At 41.5% G+C, this 23546-nt stretch overlaps 1 protein-coding gene across 2 annotated transcripts in view; it reads right to left on the bottom strand.

Annotated features, from left to right (window-relative positions):
* The window catches only part of LOC111158255 (laminin subunit alpha 4), a 145199-nt gene that overhangs the window by 58371 nt on the left and 63282 nt on the right, over positions 1-23546 (bottom strand). The window contains exons 6-12 of one of the 2 annotated variants that reach the window (XM_022520164.1): positions 22972-23067; positions 21272-21423; positions 19222-19332; positions 12599-12710; positions 9610-9777; positions 6267-6460; positions 2517-2633 (exon numbers count right to left, since the gene is read on the bottom strand). In XM_022520164.1, coding sequence (XP_022375872.1) covers positions 2517-2633; positions 6267-6460; positions 9610-9777; positions 12599-12710; positions 19222-19332; positions 21272-21423; positions 22972-23067 — 950 coding nt within the window. The remainder of the gene's footprint in view (positions 1-2516; positions 2634-6266; positions 6461-9609; positions 9778-12598; positions 12711-19221; positions 19333-21271; positions 21424-22971; positions 23068-23546) is intronic. The other variant, XM_022520165.1, reaches the window with a different exon arrangement.

Genomic DNA, 23546 nt, shown 5'->3' with positions numbered 1-23546 from the left:
AAAAAGAGTAAAGAATGTGATCAGGCTGGAGACTAGAACAAAGCCATGTGTTAGATTTAGGGTATATTTTGATCTGTTAGAAGAAACTGTATCCCAAAATTTTAAAGAAGGAAAAACCTATATGTATATAAAAAATAAGGTTAAATACAATGAAGGGATAGAATATGATTATAACAATGAAAATTTAAAAAGATTTTTTAAAAAAGATATTAAGATAAAATAGTTAAAAGAAAGGTTAAGATAGGAAAGAGGAAAAATTTAAAAAACAGAATAAGAAAAAATTTTTTTCAAGTTAAAAAAATTTAACTTGAAAAACTAAAGAATTGTGGGGAAAACGCCATGAATTCTATGTGTTGCATTCCCCTAGCTCTGGAGTTCTGCAGTTCTCATTGATTGGTCAACTCGTTCTTGGCTGGATGTTCTTGCTAATATTTTCGGGGAGGGGCCTGTTGCAGTGATTCCCAATTGTCTTTGCCCAAGGTGGAATTGCACTGCCCTTGCCAGCAGCCAGGCTAAGTAATCTGCTCAGTTTTGCTTTTGGTAGCTTTTGTTCCTTGAACACTTTCTGTACAGCTTTGGAGGATGGCGGCCCCCCAATCTCTGGCCCTGTAGGAGCTGAGAGCTCAGGGCCCCTCCTCCTCAGTGTGCCCTCAGAGAAAAGCAGTCCGTCACTCTTGTCTCCCTGGTCTCTGGCCACGCTCTGTGTTCATCCAGCCTGTGACCGAGAGTCTCTATCTCTGGTGCAGAGAGATAGAAACCGTGCCCAGCCCCGTTCGGAGTCTCCAAACCCAGCAGATTACTGCAGCATGCTCCTGTGCCACTCCTCCCAGAGGAGGAAGGAAGGGGTCTCTCTGGATCTGCAACTTGTGGGGTCCCTGCTCGAAGAGGAGTAGACCAACTGTGCCTCAGTCACGGTTTAAGGTAACCCTGAGCTGAGAGCCCACTCTTTGGCTCCATCTCTGCAGCTGGTTTCCCCACTCTGATACTTGGGAGCTCTGCCACACTCAGGCACCCCTCAGGATCTTGTGGGTTCTGAGACCACACTGTCTCTGTGAGGGTTCCACCCCTGTGTAGCCTCTGGAGTGATGTCCCTCAGTGGAGTGGACTTTCTAAAAGTTCTGATTTTGTGCTCCACTTCTCTACTGCTTGCCAGGAGCTGGACCCTCCCCCTGCAGTCTATCTTCTATTGTATTGCCTCAGATTCCCTTCTCCACACATCCTACCTTCCAGAAAGTGGTTGCTTTTCTGTTCCTAGAATTGCTGCTCTTCTTCTCTTCTCTCTCCTGTTGAGTTTGTAGGTGTTCAGAATGATTTGATAACTAGCTGAACTCCTGGGACCCAAGGATATTTAGGTCTCCTACTCTTCTACCATCTTCCTCCTCCCCCCGCCCCACTCAAAATATCTTATTAACCATACTCAACCCCTCTTGTGATGATGCGAGATGATCAAATGCCTATGTGAGGAGATGAAGTGAGGTGACTGATGTAGGCATTATTCTGTAGCATTAAACTACAAGTGACCTTGTGAGGATATGTGAGAAGCAGGATCATCTGCTCCTAGACAAAGGTTGACTGTGGGTAACTGAAACCATGGAAAGCAAAACCATGGATAAGAGGAACTACTGTACTGATCATTTTAGTTACTTAAGGAGGGAGAAGAGGATATGAGAGGAGCAGGATAATGAGCTGGAGGAGGTCTCCATGTGGTCAGAGAATTGCTGGAGTGGGTATTCCAGAGTAAGTGAGATAAGAGAGGGAGGGGCTTAACACTGGGATTTGGAAGGAGGTACTGTTATTGATGACAAGACCTGGGTATGGCCATAGCAGAGATAACAGGGTGGGCTGGAGGAAAATCTTGTTGGACAGAAGTTATAGGAGCCAGAAGTCTGAAAGCTAGTGGGCTCATCCATCTGGATTTTGATGTCTCCAAGATAGTGATGGGATTAGGGATGGAAAGGAAGACAGAGAGCTTGCTGCTGAAATTGTCAAAGGAGGAGATGGTGATCAGATGACTTTAAAATGGTATCCTTTCAAAGGTAATACAAATGAGTTAAGAGTAATTTTGGGATTGTCTGGTTCACTGGAAATTTTTTACGTTAAAAATATGTCTCTTATTGATTTGAATGCTAGCTTTATTAGATACACAACTTACAATAAAGAGTGATTAGGATGGCTCTAAGTTGCACTTTCTGCCAGGAGATCTATGCTGTCCAATTTAGTAGCCATTAGCCACACGTGATGTTATGGAGACCTTGAAATATGGTTAATTCAACTGAGGAATTAAACTTTAATTTATTTCATTTTAAGTTATTAAATTTAAATCTAAATTTAAATAGCCATATGTGAGTTGTGCCACCATACCACAAAGGAAACTGAAAAGCTCAGTCACCCAGTCTTGCTTCTATAGTGCTGGTTAACGTGACAGATTTGAATTGGATTCCATTATTGTTCTGTGACACTGAGCCACTGTTCTAATCTGCTATAAATACAAACCTACAAGTCACATGCATCCCTACCTTTATTGTCTCATCAAGTTCTGAAAGGGTCAGACGAGGTGTTGTCAGAGAATCCAAAGACGTCTTCAGAGAAGCGTTCACCCCTTCCATTTGTTCCCTCACTCTCTCGTGTTGTTTCTATGGGAACGAAGAGTAAGCGAGAGTGGAAGAGAAGGTCACTTTAGAGAATGCATCAGGGAGTGTGGTCAATGTCACCTCCTGTCTTTGTGCTCAGATAAATCTGGGTTCCTCTCCCAGCCCCACCACCTAATTGCTGTGTGACTTTGGGGAATTCTACCCATGCCACATGCAGTTTTCTCATTTATACTATGGAGATAACAAAAGTGAGCACTTCGGGAGCTTTGAAGCACTTAGTTATGATTTTTACTTATAACACCATCATCTCAAAGAGACTGACCACTTCAGAGAGAGGCGTTGACTTTTTCTCCATAAATGTAAAGTGGGACGCTGGACACAGGATTTCACAGAGGCTCTATTTTTGAGTAAATGGAAAATGAAGTAATTCAAAAAACCATTTATCATGTGGTGACTTTGGGCCAGGCACAAATATATCATTTGGGTAGGAATAAAGCATATAAAAAAATCTTAATGCTCTTTAAAAAATGTAAATGGCCCTACTATTAAATCATGAAATTGTGATCTCCCATCCTAGCACTTGGAGCTCTTCATGTTAGATGCTCAGACTTTTTGAGGACGGAAGTGGCCCAAGGGATTTTTTGATGAATGGTTTAATTTCTACCTTCACTGTTAGGTTCTAGAAGCAGGCACGTTGTGATTCTGAAGAAATATTAGAAAACTTCAAATGAGTTTCGAGTTTGAAAGCAGCCAGAATGATACTTCAAGAGGGAAAAGTAAGACTCATTTTACAGTCTGGGTAAAAAACGAGTTGAAGTTACTTTAGAAACGGTCATTTGAATGGGAGTTGAAATACATGACTTACGGTATAATCTAAGATATCATGGGAATAATTACAGAAGCCCAGATATAGAGGGACATACTTTAAAACTTCTGAAGTTCATCTTAGTGTCTTTTGTGCTGCCTGTGGTCTTTTCTAATTTAGTGGGAAGGAAGACAGAAGCCATCTTCTCCAAACGCATTGCTAGAGGGGAAGATACAGGTCCAAGGACAGGAAAGAATCCCATTCGAACATCTTCTTAATGCAAGAACATTACAAAATCAATTTCCCTTCAAAATCCATCAGGCTTAATACAGTGTGACTATCTTAGGTTAATTATTCTTGTCTCTTCAAGGAGAGGTAGTTATACAGTGCTACACAAAAGCAGTATTTTAAAGCATGGGTATTGAACTATATGTAAGGAAAGGAGGTGAAAAAAAGGTTGGTGTTATTTAGCTCCTTCAGAGCAGTTTTCCTTTTACAGAATCTGAGATATGACCCCTGCGGGAAGGCTCTTGTATCTGATCGCCTTAAGGGAATATAGCTAAAACCTGAAAGTTAGAGCCAAATTCCAAAGCCCTGTGCTAACAGCACTGAGTGAGAAGTTCATTTGCAGGAGCTGGGAAGTGATATGCTTCAAGCTTAGGGGCTTATCCCTTATCATATGCCGGACTCATCACAGATAACATTAGACAGAAATGAATAAAATTAGCTTTGAAACAAATATACTCCCACAGAATGAAGGTCAATACGAACACAATAATTATGAAAATGACACACAATTAACACTATCAGGCCTGTTCAGTTTCCATCTCACAGATGCAAAGAATAATAAATTTCCCGAGCCTTACAAAAAATGAGAGAATCAGTTCTGGGAAGGCAGAGCTTTGCTTTAACAGACTCTCTAAAGAGTGCTTTCCAAAACACAGAATCTTTCATTCATCTGACAAAGATTTTTATCATCCTATTACCCTTTGGGGTGAGAGTGGGTGGCGAAATAAATCATGTAATTATTAGTTGTGTGGCTACCGTCTGCACATATCAAAATGATTAAACTGTGTGGTTATTTTTGGTTTTGTAAAAAGATTGGAAATTTGCCGTTATTCTTTTGCTGTAGGTCTAACAGTGAAATGTGAAATACAACACTTAGGAGGGGTAGGGAAGGCAGGTCTGTTAAGGGATGATCGCGATACTGAAACGGGAACGGCACAAGGTGCATTATGGGGTTGCTGAGGAGAGCACCTGTTAATCTGGGCCTGGGGAGGGTGAAGGGATGGGGAGGCCTCCCAGAGGAGGTGATGCCTGGGGCTATCCCTGCAAAGGAGAAAGGAAAAGGAAGTCTGTGTTCCAGGCCCATGAGGTTACTGGAAGCATGATATTGCCTGAACTGAACATGGGAGGCAGGGACTCCACAACAGGCAAGGCCAAGGAGGCTGGCGAAGGGTGGATCAGAGAGTGTCCCTCATGGCACGTGCAGGGGCATAAGCTATCCTATCGGACAGGGTCTCGAATGTTCTTAACTGGGAGCCACAGTAAAAAATGAGATTTATATTGCAATGCTGAAGCAGAAATGCGATGAAACCATACCTTCTTATAGATGATGTGCTTTGATACTTTCTGTTCTATTCTTTCTTTTCTTTTTAGAAGATGCTGGTTATTCAACTAAACTTCAATTTAAAAAAAAAAAAGGCTGGTTACAACCCTCCCATACTTATTTTATGATCACTCGGTGGTTCACAAGCTTCAGAGTCAGAGGCACTGCTATAGGGTCAGAAGGAAAAGACGAAGGGTTTTACCAGAGTGAGTAGCGCTGTCAGAACCATGATGGGAGCAGCTGCTCAGGCTGGGTGGGACTGGGAGGTGGCAAGGGAGCAGGAATGGAGGGTAGAAAAAAGGGGGGCTATTTTGGTCGCTATCTTGGCCATCGCTATTCTTAAAAAATGCTGGCTGAGGGACTGCTCCTATTAGAAAATGGTGGTGCTAAGGGCAATTCACTTTTGTTTAGGAAAATTTCCAGTGACTTACTGAGAGATGGTGATGACTGATAATCAGGGTGGAGAGTCTCACTTAAGTTGGTTTTGGCAGACAATAAAAGCAAACATAACTGAATTAATGAACTTGCTCATAGTTGCTTCCTAGTTTTTGACAATGCTATTTCACTCTGATCTTTATAAGTACGTCCAAGATGCACGTGTCTTCCTCTCAGAAGATTGCTCCTCTGCATGGTGGTGGTTGTGGGTTCATGCATAGCTTGGAACAGCCATGACCACCACCAGATCTAAGCTCCCCAAGGTGGGCATGCACAGATCCTGCCCCCATCAGTATGCCTGCCTTTGCAAGCTATGGCTACGTCTGGGAATTTCTCTCATCTCTTTGTATTTTCATGACCTTTGGCTTGAATTAGACTCCCTATCCCTGCGGCTGCCAACCAGCCCGGCTGTGAGATTTGCTTATCATACCTTTCCAAAAATTACACATACCCTTCTAAAACATGGTTCTGGGTTGCTTTGGTGTTCTAGTGCTCTCAGTTTAAAAAAAAAAAAAGGTAAACATAAGAATAGCACATTGCTAACTCACTTGCAAGAACATCCTATCCATACGCACAGACACAAGCCCCGAGAACAATTACATTCTTACCCATGCAGAAGCTCAACAATTATAATGCTTTCAACTCAATTTTAGGTGCACACAGTGACATTAGCAAATTACGGTGGCAAAAATGCATAAATATTTTAAATATACGAATACTTGAATATGTCAGCATTTTAAGAAATTGTATGCCAACCATCCCTTCCTGTTAGAACTTTGTGTGGTATATGTCTGAAATGCATTTACAGGGAACGTGTCCAGTGTACCTCGTGGTCCCGCTGCTTGGCTGCCGTGGCTCTGTTCATGTCTTCGGCATCCCTGACGTGGTCAAGAGCCTGGTCCAGGGATTCCTGGAGGTCTGACAACTTAGCACCGTAGTCGTCCAGTTGCTCCAGGACGACAGGAAACAGGGAGCGAGTGTCATTGTAGAGCCGCTGCCAACTCTCAGCCTGGTTCAACACTGGGAAGAAATGGACACAGAACCTCAGCCTGGGCTTCTCCTGCCTTCTCTCCCTCCACCCAGCAGTTAGCAAAACCACAAATTTGTCAGGCCATGCCTTCCCTAGCAATAGAGACTGAAGTTGTTCATAAAAATAGTCCTGCGTTTTATACTTGGAGAAAGAAATACGAGGTTGTAGAGTCTGAGAGTCCCAGGATGACAGTCAGCCAAAAAAAAAAAAAAAAAAAAAAAATCTGATTAGGTTTTCCGACGAGATTATGTTTTTTGAGAAAACCATGTCATTATGCTGTGTTTATTACTACCCAGATTATTCATAATTTTATCAGACAAAGGGGTTTGGATATATTATAGTTTTACTATTAAAAAATAGGAGTGCCTGGGTGGCTCAGTATGTTAAAGCCTCTGCCTTCAGCTCAGGTCATGATCCCAGGGTCGTTGGATTGAGCCCCGCATCGGGCTCTCTGCTTAGCAGGAAGCCTGCTTCTACCTCTCTCTCTGCCTGCCTCTCTGCCTGCTTGTGATCTCTGTCAAATAAATAAATAAAATCTTAAAAAAAAATAACCAAAGTTTTCTTATCTGCTACTGACATTTTCTCTATTCTCTTCAGGCAATTGTCTATAGGTAGCTTCTTTAGGTCAAACCTAAACCTTTGTTTAAGGTGGTAGGAAGAGTCAATGGCAATGATATATTCTTAAATTCTGTATATGTCTTAATCCTCTGATAAAAGTAACATGCATTGATTACATGCCTTAATTCTCTTTTTCCTCCAGGGAATATCTGTCTGACTTTTCAAGGTTTTGTATTTTTCCTTCATTAGTGTGAGCAGAAGACACACGCTCATGACTGAGTAAAGAAAGTGGTTAAAAATGCATTGACCAGGCGGAAGGTGGCTATGTGGGAGATGTGATTGGTTTCACTTCCCCAGGGCAGACTCGTTCCATTCTAAAACAGGCAAAAAGTGTGGAAGCGTTTGTCTGTGACATCAGAGCTCTAGCCTTCCCGAGCACTGGCTTCATCCTGACCCAGAAATGGGGCCCGAGACTCTTCTTGAATTCTTACTGTTTCTAAGACTTTATACATTTGTTATGATAACATGCCTTTAGGTGAAGAATGTTCCTCTTCTAGAATAGTCACAATAATTTTTAGCAGAAGTTGATAGTAATGATCCTAGGGAAATAATGTAGTACAGGTGTTCTTAACCCTTTTTGTACCATGGGACCATTTGTAATCTAGTGAAGCCTTCAGGCCCCTTCTTACCATGTATTTTAAAATATGTAAAGGGGTGCCTGGGTGGCTCAGTCGTTAAGCGGCTGCCTTCAGCTCAGGTCATCATCCCAGGGTCCTGGGATCGAGCCCCGCTTTGGGCAACCTGCTCCGTGGGAAGCCTGCTTCTCCCTCTCCCACTCCCCCTGCTTGTGTTCACTCTCTCTCTGTCTCTCTCTCTCTGTCAAATAAATAAGTAAAATCTTAAAAAAAAAAAGTAAAATAAAATACATGGACTTAAAGCGAAGACCAAGATATTAAAAAACAAATTGGTGATACAACAACACATGTGCTTATTTATTAAGTCTGAAATAACAAGATCTAGAGGTGGGACTAATAACTACACAATTTTGAATTACTGATGAACTGAATGTTGTGAGATCAGACTACAGCTAAAATCCAATACCCAGATCCATGGCTTCTCTTGTTGATTGTGTGGATTAAAATGGATATAAATTCTTTGTAACTCTTCCTATCAAGAGGAGAGTTAATCTGGGCGGGTCTGGGCCAGTAAGATAGATAAGACACAACTGAGTTCCATTCTTGTCTTCCTGGAAAGCTGCTGCCCTGGGCGAGACTTCTTGAGGGTAAGACTCCAGGGAGTCTTACAATCCTGGTTAAGGCCCCAGACTTCCGAGGGAGCCCAGCCCCTCCTACATGGAGCAGAGATAAGCTGTCCAGGTGGAGTGGAGCCCAAATTGCCAGTGAAATCATGAACAAATAAATGGTAATTTTAAATGAATATGTTTGGGGTGCCTGGGTGCTCAGTCTTTAAGCGTCTGCCTTCAGCTCAGGTCATAACCCGAGGGTCCTGGGACAGAGTGCCATATTGGGCTCCCCGCTTAGTGGGAGCCTGCTTCTTCCTCTGCTGCTCCCCCTGTTTGTGCGCACTCTCTCTCTCTGTCAAATACATAAAATCTTTAAAAAAATGAATATATTTGGAGTGAGTTGCTAGATAGTCATTGACAACTGATAGAGTGGCCAAGTCATAGGTTTGCTGATACTACTGTGGTTTCTTGCCTACATTCATCATTGAAGGAAATGTTAAATTTGCGCTGGAGGTTAAAATTCATTAAAAGTCCTTTCATGGACCTCACAACAGGAATGTTGCTGGGCTTCGCCTTTGCCATATATTCCTTTTATTGGAGTTCTGAAAAGTGGTTCCCTTTAGTTTTTCTTCTCTTGTTTTATACGTTTTCACCAACTATGAAGTCCCTATTTCTTCTCCTCAGGAGTTTAAAGTCTACAGATTTTATGTGGAATCTCAGTACCTTTTCAAAAGGTCAAGGTTGGGCCTGGATCTAAAAATTTTGACCGTATAGGCTGTCCTGATTCCTTGAGGCCATGTATAAGTTCTAAATAGCTGCATCTAGAGGCACCTGGGTGGCTCAGTCAGTTAAGTGTCTGCGTTCAGCTCAGGTCATGATCCCAGGGTTCTGGGATCTAGTCCTGTGTTGGGCTCCCTGCTCAGCGGGGAGTCTGCTTCTCCTTCTCCCTTTGCTCCTCCCCCAATTCATGTGTGTGTGAATATTCATGTCCACCCTCAAATAAATAAATAAAATCTTTTTTTTTTTAAGATTTTATTTATTTATTTGACAGAGAGAGATCGCAAGTAGGCAGAGAGAAGGGAAGGAGATTCCCTGCTGAGCAGAGAGCCCGATGTGGGGCTCGATCCCAGGACTCTGGGATCATGACCCGAGCCAAAGGCAGAGGCTTAACCCACTGAGCCACCCAGGCGCCCCATAAATAAAATCTTTATAAAAAAATAACTGCAAATATTGGAGATTGCTTGCTTTGACCAAACGTTCCCCTGTAGCTCAGCATCCTCTCTTGGACCCACAAAGGAAGCGGACACATGCTGCGCCTTAGGAGTTGAAAACACCTACGTTCATGGGCTTCATCTGCCTCTTCATCCACCAGCTCCCTTTGCGTGAGAAATGGTTGACGGCGTCTGACCTCCTCAAGCATCTTCTGGGCCAACACCAGCTTCTCAGAGATTTCTTCAGAGGTAAGTTCCTGCTCCTCCCCATAATAGAGCATCTTGTTGTTGATCTCTGAAAGGAAGGGCACAGTGAGAGAAGAAAGCAGGGTGGGGTGTCTGGGCATTTTATGGGGGATGCCACTGAGAACACGGACAGTGAGGGCAAAGGGCAGGGCTGATCCTGAAATGGAAAGAGGGTTTCATTCAAGGACAGTGTACTAAGGTTCATCTGTAAATACTGGTGTCAGCATTGGAATTCATCATATATTCCAAGGAGAAGTAAAACATGAGGAAACAACTCTGCTTCCCATTTGGTGTCTTCAGAATGGGAATGGGATTAATATAAAGCCTGTCCTGACTTCAGCTGTGTCTGGTTTCCATAGTAATTCCTGAGCATTAACATTGAAGGCACACAAATCTGGGGTTTTTGATCAACATTTTATATAAAATATATAACTTGGAAAAAATCCTCTGAGGCATCTCTTGTCCTTTGTAGGATGTGTTAGAGATACTAATTATATTTTAGCCAAGGTTCTGACCAAAGCTCTAAACCAAAATGAGAGTATATTGGTAGTTGTTCAAGTGGATCTTTCAGATTATTCTATAGACCAGATATAAAAATAGAGGTTTGTTATATTGTGATGTGAGTTTTTGTTCATTTATATATATATATAATATAAAAATATATATTATATATATGTCATATATATATAAATATATATTATATATATATAGTGTATACACACACGCATACTTTGCAATTGTTATTTGCCTTCTGTAGTATGACTGTTAAGACTGGGCCATTTTGATTCTGGGTCATTTTCACCCCACTTCTGGAGAATTTTAGAACCAAAGGGACTACTGATGTTGAGAGGGATTAAATGCATTGTCTAAATACCCGCAGAGCTGAGTCGTTCTCTGACTTTCTCTTCCTACTAAATATGATCAGATGAAAGTTATGTAATTGCCACCTTGTCCTCTGACAGCTCTGGGAGGAAGTATTTTATCTTCCTGGCATAAATGAAATTGTGTGTCTGTGGTTTACTATGATCTATGCGGTTGGCCAGACGAGATAGGTAAACAATCACTGGTGTCACATCAGTCATACCAGATAAGGGTTCGTATTTCATGTGGATAATGGCTTGAAGGTCACCAGGAGTTATTTTACAGATGGTTGGGAAAAAGGAATGACACACTGTTGGTCCTGCGTAGCATCCCTGACTTCTGAAGGAAAGGAGATAAACGGGGAAGGAGGTTTTTGAACACTGTAAATATTACTGAGAAAGTTACAGGGATACCAAGATAGGCTAGAAACAAAACTATGAAGGGATTAAGCATTCACTTTTCGAGTGAAATCTGTAATCTTAGCTCCGGAAATAAATGAAACATAGATTTCCCGCGTCCCCTCTTAGATATATCACTCACATCACTGACTTCTTTGGCATTTTGATCCAAATATTACATTTTTGATTCTGGCCTGTTTTATTTTAGCCATGTCCGGTGTAGATTAGAAAAAGGAAATGTAGACAATAACATATTTGCCTTAGTCTTGGAGACTATTCATGCATTATTTTTAAGAGGTAAACTGATTGAAATTATTGTTTCCCATTTACATTTCTTTTGTATTTCTTTCATCTTTCCTATGCTGGAAGGGTCACATAGAGGGCTTAGATCCCTCCCCAGTGAAACACGGTAGAATAAAAAATTTACAACAGCAAAGGTGAATTACTTTCTCTGAATGGTTTACTAGGACCCTGGCTTGATTTGCTGCCTAGAGGGGCATTTATTTCTTAATTAGATGAGGTCAGCTCATCTAGGTTCAATCTTACTTTTTGAAAAAAAAAAAAAATCAATAATAACTCTAAAATGAAAAAAAAATTATTGGTAGATGCAAAAGCATGAAACAGTGAAGATGGGATTGGGGGGGTGTTTGAAATGCATGCTGTTTATTTTTATCATGTATTATAGCCACCAAAGGAAATACAGCAAATGTCTAATCTTGGTTCCATTCATTCTTCTGCCTGAAATATGTTTCCTATACCTCAGGATAAAGATGTGACTTTCTCACTGTGGGCTCCTTTACTGCCATTGTGCCCTGAGATGCACTTGATGTTATCACCCAGCTCTTAATATATAGGATAAAAGCTATGGAAACACACAAATACTGTATCTTTGCAGACTGTGAGTCAAAGAAATTCTCTTTATTTTAGAACAAGTGAAAGTGCCTGTTTTCTGTTTCTGGCTTTCAGGGCTATTAAGATAGTCTTCAAATACAGCCAACACTTATCAGAAGTTAGAGCACAAATAAGTACTCCTCTAAGAAGGAAGAAGGTAAAATCTGCCACAATGGTTTAGGGCAAAGAAATCTAACACGCGGCCTCCAGGCTTTTCTTCTGGCTTGGGGACTGGAGCACGTTGCCTGTCTGGTCTTCGGGAAGTTGCATCGTAGAGAGAACTTAGGACAGTCTGGGTTAGTGGACAGTTCCCTGCCACTCTAAAGGTGGGGTTTTTGCTGCAAACAGTCCAGAAAAACATGACCCCTACTCAACTCTTGCATTTTAGAGACACCATAGCATTCCATTTCCTTGCTGGAAGGGTATTCTGGCATTCCACTTCCTTGAAATGCCTGGAAAGGGAATGATTCCATACATTTATTCTTGACAACCAACAGATAGTAAGTAGGGATGAGTGCTCAGAAATCCTAGATGGCCAAACTGGAAGACCTTATATGTAATACATATAAACTATCATAAATGCATATATATATTACCTTATATATAACACTGTAACAGTAGTTCCTGGCACATAGCGAACACTAACAGTAGCCATATTTTTGTTGTTAAAACACAAATGATTCCTTGACATTAAGCGGCATGAGAAGAGAATATATTTACCTTGAATTTTATCCCTCATATCATTAGCTTGCTCCACAAGATATGTTGCGTGGTTAATGGTATCCATGCTTTCCTTCTGAGCCAGTTTGCCCCTTCTTGAGACTTGACTTTCCTGCAAATAATTCATATAAACAGCAGCTTAAATTTACGAGAAGGGAATGTTCTACCTTTGTGTGCGATGGTGGGTGGGCGTAATGTATTCCATAAACATAAATTTCCTTGGCATGTGGAAGTTATATAATATATAAAATGGCCCCAGAAATCACACGTGAAGGCTGATGGGATGACCCTTTAGAATCGCAGGATGCTATAAAATCAGCTGTGTTCCTATGCCATCAGTCACAGTTCGGTCCAAACCAACCGCCTTTCATACGCAATTTACCCTTGGAATTTTTACTGTAGCTCACAGTTCCAGACTAGGAAATGACCCAGGTCTGCTGACCAATCTGACTTTGTGCTGGCAGAAGAGCTTAGAATTTCACAGGGGCAATTGTTGAGAAAGCAGGCAGACCTTGAAATGATCTCTGCGTCCAGTGGCTCCTGGGTGGTCCAGCCAGCGCTGACACTGAATGACCACAGAGATTTAAAGGATTATGCTGACTGGGCTCAATGCTGTTTTTGGTGCTGTGTTCCAAATTCCCATCAACACTGATGGCGCTCGGGTACAAATGACCACTCAGGCAGACTTGGCTTGGAGTGAATGAGACTCTTCTCTGAGAAGTGGACTCTGCTCTCTTCACTGAGGAGTTTCTGTTTCCGAGCTCCCACATAGTATTTGTCAAGATGAAATCCCGACTCAAATGCAGCTTCTGGAAGCACGGGTGGGTTTGTATGTGGACGTGCATATTTCTGCGTGTGTAAGGACGGAAGCTCATCTAAGAAACGGCTCAAGGCCAGGACATTGGCCTGTATGCATGGCGTTGGGGACGTGTCCTGTGTACTTCCTTTCAGCATTAGAAAGGTTGGCTCATGGGCTATATATAAGTGGAGAAGGAGTTTTTTTGTCTGAACTTGGTAGATGTCCGTTAGCCTCATCTGGTGCTTTTCAGGCTTAGTTCTCTACCAAAGCGCTGCGGCATCTGAGCGGAATGCAGGGTGGCCTGCCCCCCAGCGTGCTTGTAGACCCGCTGCACAGTTTCACCGGGAGAGGGGAGTGGCTCTGTCCTCCTGTGTTCCAGCCAGAGGATTATGCCATGACTTTACCTGGAAAAGCTCTTAAGCTTCCCAGGCATAAGCCACAGAAGGGGCCCTTAGTCAAGGAAGACAAAGCAGAAATGGTATCAGAGCAAACACATGCCCCAGAGGATTTTTATCAAGCCAGTTCCAGATGCCTTCCATATAAAGCTCGCTGGGCAGCAGTAATGCGACCATCAGACGCTTCCCGAAACAGTGGGTTCTCTGGACTAAGGGACACCTGCATTCTGCGTCATTGGCGTTCCTTCCTCCAATGCCCGTCTTCCTCTTGCCTTGTTCTCAAGCTTTCCAGAGATACAAAGTCTGTGCCCATTTTAAAATCATATGATGCAGAAACTAAGATGAATCTTATTCTGACGTCACCCCTCCCTGCTTCTAAAAATTATGGACAAAAATATTTAAAACATCTAGAAATTTTCAACAAGTTGATTTTTGATCTGTTTAAATTGTATTTGCAAAGCACAACATATATATATATGTTTTTATATTATATATTATATAATATTATAATATTATATATTATATTATATATATTTATATTTATATATATTATATATTTATATATTTAACTTTGGCTTTATCCTTCAAAGAAAAAGGCCTTTTGTGATTACTGTAGTCGTTTAACTTATTTCTTTTAAGGAAACTTTGAATTGAAGCAATGAAGGGCTGGGGAGGCTGGACGGCGTCTAAGAACACTTCTTTCCGACAAACACCAGAGGGCGCTGAGACATACACTATATATTTGACCAAGGACTCAGAGGTAAAGAGGACTGCCTATCACTTTAAATTGCAAACTTACTGGCCTTCGTAGATAGTGATGCCTTATTTGAAAGTTTTATTTTTTTCTGTAGCTTTGCTTATGGAAGAAAAATAACAGTATAGCCCCCTGGTCAAACAGATGCACCTTGCTTTAAGAAGAGCTGAAATTAAAAAATTAACTGACAGCTATAAACTGATGAATGGTTCACATTACAAATAGATGAAGCATTTACTCCCCTCAACAGCAAAGTCTCCTTGTACATGTTTGACATAAAAGGGACAAGAACTTTTTGGTAATACAAAGCATGGAGGGGAGTGTATCTAGATTGCTGATTAAACAACAACAACAACAACAACAAAACAACCAGGGTGCCTGGGTGGCTCAGTTATTAAGTGTCTGCCTTTGGCTCAGGTCAAGATCCCAGGGTCCTGGAATCAAGCCCTGCATCTGTTCAGCAGGAAGGCTGCTTCTCCCGCTCTCACTTCCCTTACTTGTGTTATCTCTCTTGCTGTGTCTCTCTCTGTCAAATAAATAAAATCTTAAAAAAATTTAAAAAATCAACCAGACTAAGTGAGGATGATAATCAACATGTAGGATGATCACATATGTTATTGCTTATGCTATGACAGTTTTCAAAGTGAAAGGGGAAACTTCTAGGAATCATTCTGGGAGGCAAGCATAAATAAGGACAGCACCGGATGAAACAGTAGTGGGAATACTGGTGTGCCATTTCAGTATGTGTATAGGGATACCTACTCTGGGTTTCCCTACCTCCAGAACACAGATGGTTTCTAACAACTTTTCCAGACTGATCTTTCCTCTGAGCTACAGACTCAAATCTTTCTCTAACTACCCTCTGGTTAGTTAGTAGAAACATCCAGATTAATCTATTCTGTAATTTTATTTTTTGATATTTATTTATTTGTTTATTTATTTATTTAAATGTAATCACTACCTCCAATATGGGGCTTGAACTCATGACGTTGAAATCAAGAATTGCATGCTCTACTGACTAAGCCAGCCAGGATCCCCCATTCTGTAATCTTAGAATAGTCATTTCTTCAAGCCAGAGCTTTCTCCTTGTTACTCCTCATGTCCATTGGTCACCCAGTTGTTCTTACTCTGCCTGCCATTCTTGCCTCTCTTCCTGTTCCATACGATCACAGTCTTGACTGATACCTGATCACTATAAATTCTTCTCAAATGAAGGCAAGGTAGCCATCAACCATGCTTGTCTAGACTCCAGAGGCAGTTTTCCAGACTAGTGTTATCCGTATCTTCAGAGTTCTTCACTTGCTAATCCATCATTCCCTACCAAAAGGAATGTTTTCGAAATTTCAAATCTGATCAGTTCATGGTTCTATGTAAATACTTCAGTGTTCTCCAAAGTCCACAGGATGAAGTCCACATGTTCCTGAGTGTGGTGGTCAAGGTTCCTCATGATCTGGCCTCTGAGAACTTCTTCAGCAGTATCTCCTGCTCCTTGCCTTGCAGCTAATCTTTTTTTTTTTTTTTAAAGATTTTATTTATTGATTTGACAGAGAGAGAGAGATCACAAGTAGGCTGAGAGGCAGGCAGAGAGACGGGGGAAGCAGACTTCCGCCTGAGCAGAGAGCCCAATGTGGGACTTGACCCAGGACCCTGAGATCATGACCTGAGCCAAAGGCAGAGGCTTAACCCACTGAGCCACCCAGGCGCCCCACAGCTAATCTTTACTAGGCCATAGATAAAGCTTTTCTAGTTCTAAGAACACACTGTGAATATCTATCTCCTTGCTCTTGTGGTATTTTCACTTGCTTGGAAGTACTTCATAAACTCCTGGTCATTTTCTAAATACGTAGGTCAATACTCAACTTCTCTGAGAATCATTCCCTCCTGTACCCCTAGTGAGCAAGTTCATTATTTTTTCCTTAGAGTGCTCTCTTTAGCCCGTACCATGCCTCTCTTATTGAATGCTTGTGCTAATTCTTTTGTTTTATGTATCTGTTTTCCCTGCCAGATTGTGAGCTGCTTGAGAAAAGGGTTTATGCTATATTACTATGTTTGTTTCAGTATCCCTAGCAGCTAGCACGATCACTTAGACACCAGGTATTAAGTCATGCTTTGGGAATTGAAACATATTCTTATTTTTTGTCTTACATTTTTGTCAGGATCAGAGATGAGGCTCAGGTGCTTTTGATGTACACAGGGGACCTACTTTCCTTCTAGTCCTAAACATCTCTTGGATGCGTTGATAAGCAGGGAGCTTTTGTTGTGGCTAAAGGGGTAGGGTGGAGGTGGAGGAAAGAGAGGAGTGGAGGTGATGGGGCGGCACCTCCTGAGCCAGCCCTTGGAGACTGGGCTCTGTGACTTGGGGCTCTGCATTTTAACATCAAGGTCCAGTTGGCAAGAGGCAGCAGCGCTGAGACTGAGAGAGGGCCACTACCTCCACTTTTGCTTACAGCCTAGTGCCACTCCGACTTTGAGCATGGTGGCTTGGGAACGTGGGAAAGTGGAATCTTGACATTGTGTTTGGTGCTTTCCTACAGACATGATCAGCAGTGGTGGAAGTGACGTCCTTTCGAGCGGGGGCTATTTGTGAATACAAATGCATGGACACCCTTTAGGAGGTTCCCAGAAGTAAGAGGGTAGGAAAGGGCTGTAGAATTTTCCAAAAGGGGGCTAGAGGACTTAGTTATGAAGGTTGGGACAAAACCAGTCACTTTAGATTAATGTGAATTGTGAGATTTGGGTCTCATGAGATTTATGTGACAATTTGCACGAAGGTATTTTCAAGTTTCAAGAGGAAACATTACTGTCATTTGAAAAAAAAATCACTGTGGGAATGTACAGTGAAATCCTGCAGTCTATTTAAAGGCAAATATTAGTCAATTATGTGGTAGAAGACTTTGTAAGGCAACTCTGTTCTTAAATCTTTCTGAGAATCAATCACAGACTTTTCTAGACTAAAGGATTTTAGGATGCTTGAGAACTCATTAAGACCAGCTCTGGGCATTTGTTTCAAAATGTTTTAGCAGGTTCTTACACCATCTGGACTGTTGTTAGAAAGACCTTATTTTCAGTAAGAGTCTGTGGAAACAGCTGAAAGCTTCAAGTGCTTTATCATCAACCTCCTGCTTTGGTGGTCTGTTCTTGGAGCCCAGGAGCCTTTTCTGTTGTGATGTCACTTTTAAGCTCATGCTATTTTCTCCCTGTGAACGTCTGCATTTAAGTTACACCAGAAGTGGAAAAATTGTACAATAAAAGGATCGGTAACTCTGTGTCTGAGCGGTAAAAGGAACTAATCTCGGTGAAAATATTTTCTCAAGAATTGAGACACGTTGGGCAAATTCCAACCATGATACCGAAATGAAAAAACAATGAGTTTTTCACAGAGATTTCTTTCCTGGTATTTCCTTTGAAACTTAAGAGATCTCACCGCTTTCTACATATGTTTATGGTTGGATTAAAATGCACCACTGCGTAGGAACAAAGGACACAATTTTCATACACATTTCGAAGTAGTTGAATCTTCCAAAGATCCAATTAGAATAATCCATGTTTTTAGAACATAATCTTTTAAAAGTTTAAGATGTACAAGTTCAAAAGAGATTATCAGAGTTATTTTAACCATTATTTTTGCAGAAAATAAGAACTGTTTTTGAAAAGAACTTCAGTGTTTTATAATATCAAACACTAGCGTCTGAAAGTAGAAATTCCAGAGTACTCTGGGCAGTACTGGTAGAGCATAATTAGGGGGAAAAATGTGTCAAACATTTTAATATGTAAAATATGGCACCTTGAGGCTTAGTTATATTTTTCTTTATTAGTACAGATGATGGATATTTTTCCATTAGGTTCCCTAGGAGTGTATTTAATAGTCTTTCATGTTCACTCTGCTCCTGTTTTAGTGTTTTTCTTGTTAATTTGTGAGAGCTTTTACAAGCCATATTTCCCTCAATATTTTTCTTGGTCTAGGTGACTTTTTCATTTATTTAGTTGTTTTACTGGGTATTTGAAATTTTATCTTATCAAATCTATTACCTCTTTATCTTATCAAATCTATTACCTCTTTTTATTATAACTTTTCATGCTATATTTAAGCACACTGTTATTTCCTTTCAAGGTTTAACAATTATTTAATTCTGCTTTCTTATGGGCTTGAGATTTAAACTCAAGTCTTAATCTGTCTGGAATTTATTTCAGTATATGGTATAAAGTGAAACTTGAAAGTGATTTTTTTTTTCCCCTGTCAACCTGCAAAACTGTTTTCTCAGCATGGTTCTTCTTTCCTTTTATTACTTAAGGCATCCTTTAGCAAATATTTAAATTTTATCTTCTGTATAATAAAGTTTATTTCTGGGCTCTCTACAGCTCTTAGCCATAAATGTTATGGCAAACAGCTGACCAACTATCCTAATTGAAACATATATCAACCATATTAAGCAGCAGCAGATACAATGAAAGTTCCCCATAAATATAGTTTCCCAAGGAAAGCAATCAAAACGGGAAGAGACTGTAGAGACCAAGTACATTAACTTTCTCCACAGATCTTGCCTTGATTTATTTTAAGGCATGTGGGTCACTGCATTTTTCCTGCACTGTGTTAAGCCTTGATCATCTGTGACTAGCCAGGCTCACTCCAACTAAATCCCTTCTCTGAAGGCAATCCCAGAAACTGAATACGTACCCTTTCCGCTAATTCTTCCATGTCAGACAGAAAGCTTTTCATTGTGTTCTCAGCATTGTTGATTTGTATCTTTCTTAGGACATACTGGTTTTCTCTTTCTGACAATTTCGTCTGTGAAAAAAAAAAAGTTTTGAAAATAATCAGTAGATGTGCACGCCAAGTTTTGAAAACTATCCAAAAAAGGGGGCTTGGGTGACTCAGTCGGTTAAGTGTCAACTCTTGGTTTGTGGCTCAGGTAGTGATCTCAAGATCCTGAGATCGAGCCTTGCGTTGGGCTCTGCATTTAGTGCAGAGTCTGCTTAAGACTTCCCCTCTGCCCCTCCCACTGCTCCCTCTCTCTTCTCGCAAATAAACAAATCTTAAACACACACACATACACACACCCCACTTTCAGTACAAGAGGAACCAGAGTAGAATGTGAGTTCTGTTACCAGTCTGAAGGCTGTTGTAAGCTGGTATGAAAGTTGGGGTCTGCACAAGGGTTCCAACGGCCTTCAGGGCTGAAATTCTGCAAGCTCTGCTCCCTAGGCCAGAGACCCTGACCCAGGTTGTGCTCACCATGGAGGAAGGGCTCATTTTTCTAATTTCACAAAGGCACCCTGTAGACTGGTGGAGGCCCAGGGTGTCTGACCTTTACAATTTCTATTTTGGCAGGCCCTGGAGGGAATGATCAACCCACAGGGATCCGTGTAATGGGAAATGGAGTTTGGAAATTCATTTTTTATTTTTTATTTTTTTGGAGAAGAAGAGCAATGCTCTTTATTTCAGATCATTTGCCCTTTCTTTTCCATTTTTGAGGAGTTTGGTCTAATGTAGCTTTACCTGGATTACTTTGGACTAAGTCTTTCAATCCTGGCACTGACTTCCTGTCGGCTCTAATTACACTTATCTTGAAGTTGTGTTGTTGAGGAAAGAGAGTTGAAGTGGTATCAAGAGGCCTGAGTCTGGGCAACTCCTCTGAGAACTAGTGCCTCCATGTGTCCAAACAGATGAGTGTGGATAAGAATGATTCCTAAGTTTAGAATAGAATGCTCACAGAAGTCCATCCAGCTCTATGATTTCATGATTTCTGCTTTTCTTTACATTTTGCATATTTGGCCAATTGCTGTCGATATCATTTATTTGCCCCTCTAAAAAGTAGAGTAATGAGCGCCTTCTAAGGTAGGTACTTTTGCAACTTCTCTACACATATTGCTTGGTGAATTCTCTCTACAGCCCAGGAGGCTGGTACAATAATGACCCTCGGTGCCGACGGAGAAAACTGAAGAATGAACATGTTAAATAACTGACACAAGGTCGCATAACTAGTAAGTATCAGAGCCGGGATCTGAATGCAATCCATCTGGTTTCAAAGTTAACGCTCTCAACCAGTATGTGAAATTGACAGAGTAAAAATCTGTGCCAGTATTAATTCCATTATGCTTTCAGTTAATTATTACTGTTTTAAAAAATAACTGTTGGTTGTGACAGAGCCCATAATTTAGAGGAGGAATAAAACACCTCTTAAAGTTTAGGTATAGAAGCACCGTTATAGTCTACTGTTTTTGACTGTTGTCTGTGTATAAGGTATTAACCACCAGACCTGTGAGGAGACACTGAGCAAGGATGTCTGTGTGCTTCAGTGTGTGTGTGGATGGGAAGATGAGAAGGGTGGGAGAGAGAGAGGGAGAGAGCAGGAGAGAGGTTTCTAGAGAAACTCCTCAAAGCACTGGAAATTGAGGTAAAGGTAATGGTAAGTTTGTGGTAAGGACCTGAATAACCAATGTACATTTCTACCCAGGAAGAAGAGTGTTTTCCTTCACTCAATAGATTGGTACATAGAAATTGCTTGTTTTAGTTGTTGCCTTCTCCACATTGACTTCTTTTATACATGGCAGCTCTTGCTTTAGATTGAAGCTCATGGTTACAATAAACTTTTTCTCATTTCCTAGTCTAACAACCTATCTGTAATACAGCCATGGGACTCAGATGACAGAAGGGGTAGGATTTATAGGAGCAATCCTGTAAGACCAGCAGGAGATACAGCTGAAGGTACAACGTGGCCGCCTACCTTGAGGAGGTAGATGGTAGAGTTGAGTTCATTCACGTGCCTATGAGCAGCCGCACCGGATGAGACACTCAACAGACCGGATTTGCTTTCTTCAATGGAGAGTGCTGCTAATCGAAGGTCATCTATCAGATCCCAGATGCACTTATCACAGCCTAGAGGTAAAACGGATGCGTTATTTCTTTAAAACTGAAAAGTCATCCGGGAAGTATGTGCTCTAGTAGATCATTACGTCTACTTCTTTGTTTAATATTATTTTTATGTTTGTTTCCTGAAGAGCTTTTCTGGGTCACAGAACCAATCCTTACCCTCAAAGCACACTGGAGTCCAAGATGACTCAAACTATACATCGGGCACTATCCTCACTGAAAACCTAACAAAATGAACAGTGTGTGCAACTGGGCAAGTAGGCTGTCGCGGACACCAGTAGCTGAATTGAGAAAGAAAGGAAGCATAAAAGGGCAAGCCATTTGCAAGGTGGGTGGGGGAGGAGAAGCACACTCTCCACTTTTCCTTAGTGGTGGGACAGCCCTCTGGGATGGCTCTCTTCATGCCAGGCTTTTGCTTGGTGCCCGCTGGTGAAGTTGGCTCTTCGGTAGGCACCCCCTCTTTCCTATTCCTATCCCAGGGGTGGCTCAGCGCCTCTGCATGGCCTGACCTCATGTCTGGACAAACACTTCAGCCAGAAGGGGGTCTGTAGAATGTCACTGTTTGTGAATATCTGCTCAGCCTGGGCATGTGGTGAAGTAGGTCGTAGTTTCTCCCCACTGCTCGCATTTCACATTTGAGTTCCGCTTACCGCTGTCATCACCTTCATCCCCCACCCCCTGCTGCTCCTGGGGGGCCCAGTGCCCACTTGTGCGCACTAAGGAGGACAAGAGACTGTGCTTTGAAACCTGTTTGACCCAGTCTCTGAAATTTTTCTGTTTCCAATCTCTATTTCTCAGACTATGCTCTTTTCTAGAGAACCAAAAAATGAAGACTGAGTGTTAATAGTTGTTAATATGTTAATTTGTTATTTGAAGTTTAACATGGTCTTACGTATATACTATAAGAATCAACCATAACCTTTTCTAGACGAAGGGTTTGAAGGATGCCCGAGAAGTCATTAAGACCAGCTCGGGGCTTTTTTTGGAAGTGTTTCAACAGGTTCCTGCACCATCAGGACTGCTCATGGTTTGATTGATTGGAATGACAGAGAAATCCAGGAAAGTAAGACTTCAGCTCCATCCCATAAGGCCTGAACATTTTTTTTCTGCTGTCATTTCCATTTTGGAGTGATGTGGGAAAAGCCACTTAAGTTGTTTATTGTCTTGGTTTCCCTAGTGTTGTAAAGCATTGTCTGTGTATCACATAATCTGAGGACTTGAAGAGATGACAAAGAAAAAGGAGCTAAAATGAACTCGGTTACTAGGAATTGTGCCTCTGACTCTGCCTTTGCCCACGAGGTAAGATGCTGAATTTAAAGGCTTCATAAAATAAGTTTTCTAAAATAGAGTTGCTTCAATGTAAATCACCCATTTTGCCAATTGAAATCAAGTAGCTTCCGCTTAGGGTCCACTTGGTGGAGGCAAAGACAGGGTTAAAGCCAGGAGGGGGACTTAAGCAGTTTGTAGAGAGGGAATTGCTTAGCTCTTCTTAATCCTACACCTGCAGCACATTAGAGAAAGTGGGGTTAGTCAATCATGTACTGTTATTTTTACTTATGGTTGGGCAGTCCATGCCTGTAGGGGGTTCAAAACCTTCTTCCAAGCATTCTCCGGTTACGCTGTCACAGGGGCCTCCCCCACAACTGCACACTGTGGGAAACAAAAACAAGAGGTTAGGGATTTGTTTCTTAATACTTTAGATATGGCAGAGTTTTCCTGGTTTCTAGAAATACTGGCTATCAGTATATAGTTCTTCCAACGGGGATTAATTATACTCTTCCTTATTTATCCTGTAGAGTGCGAGATGTAGAGATTATGCCCCTCCCCCAATTTAGCCCAGCCCAGGAAGATATTCAAGGCAGTCCTGGGGCAAAAGTAAATCTACATTTTCTAGGACTCCTCTCCCAACTTTTTGGGATTCTGGCATGACTGTGCAATTGCTTCAGTCCAAAAAGATCCTGGGAAGTTTCACAAAGTACAAAATGATCCCGGAACCCATCATTCAACCGGAATTTGAGAGCTCTCCTTTCATCACGGACTGATTCTCCAGTTTAATCCAACTCCAGGGTTGATCATTGCCAGGTGTAAGGGAGGAGCAGTACTGGGGGAGGGAGGGAAGAGGCGCAAGA

Source organism: Enhydra lutris, unplaced genomic scaffold, assembly GCF_002288905.1.
Source record: "Enhydra lutris kenyoni isolate GAN:26980312 unplaced genomic scaffold, ASM228890v2 scaffoldscaffold58, whole genome shotgun sequence".
Taxonomy (NCBI): Eukaryota; Metazoa; Chordata; class Mammalia; order Carnivora; family Mustelidae; genus Enhydra; species Enhydra lutris.
This window is presented reverse-complemented; position numbering and strand designations above follow the sequence as displayed.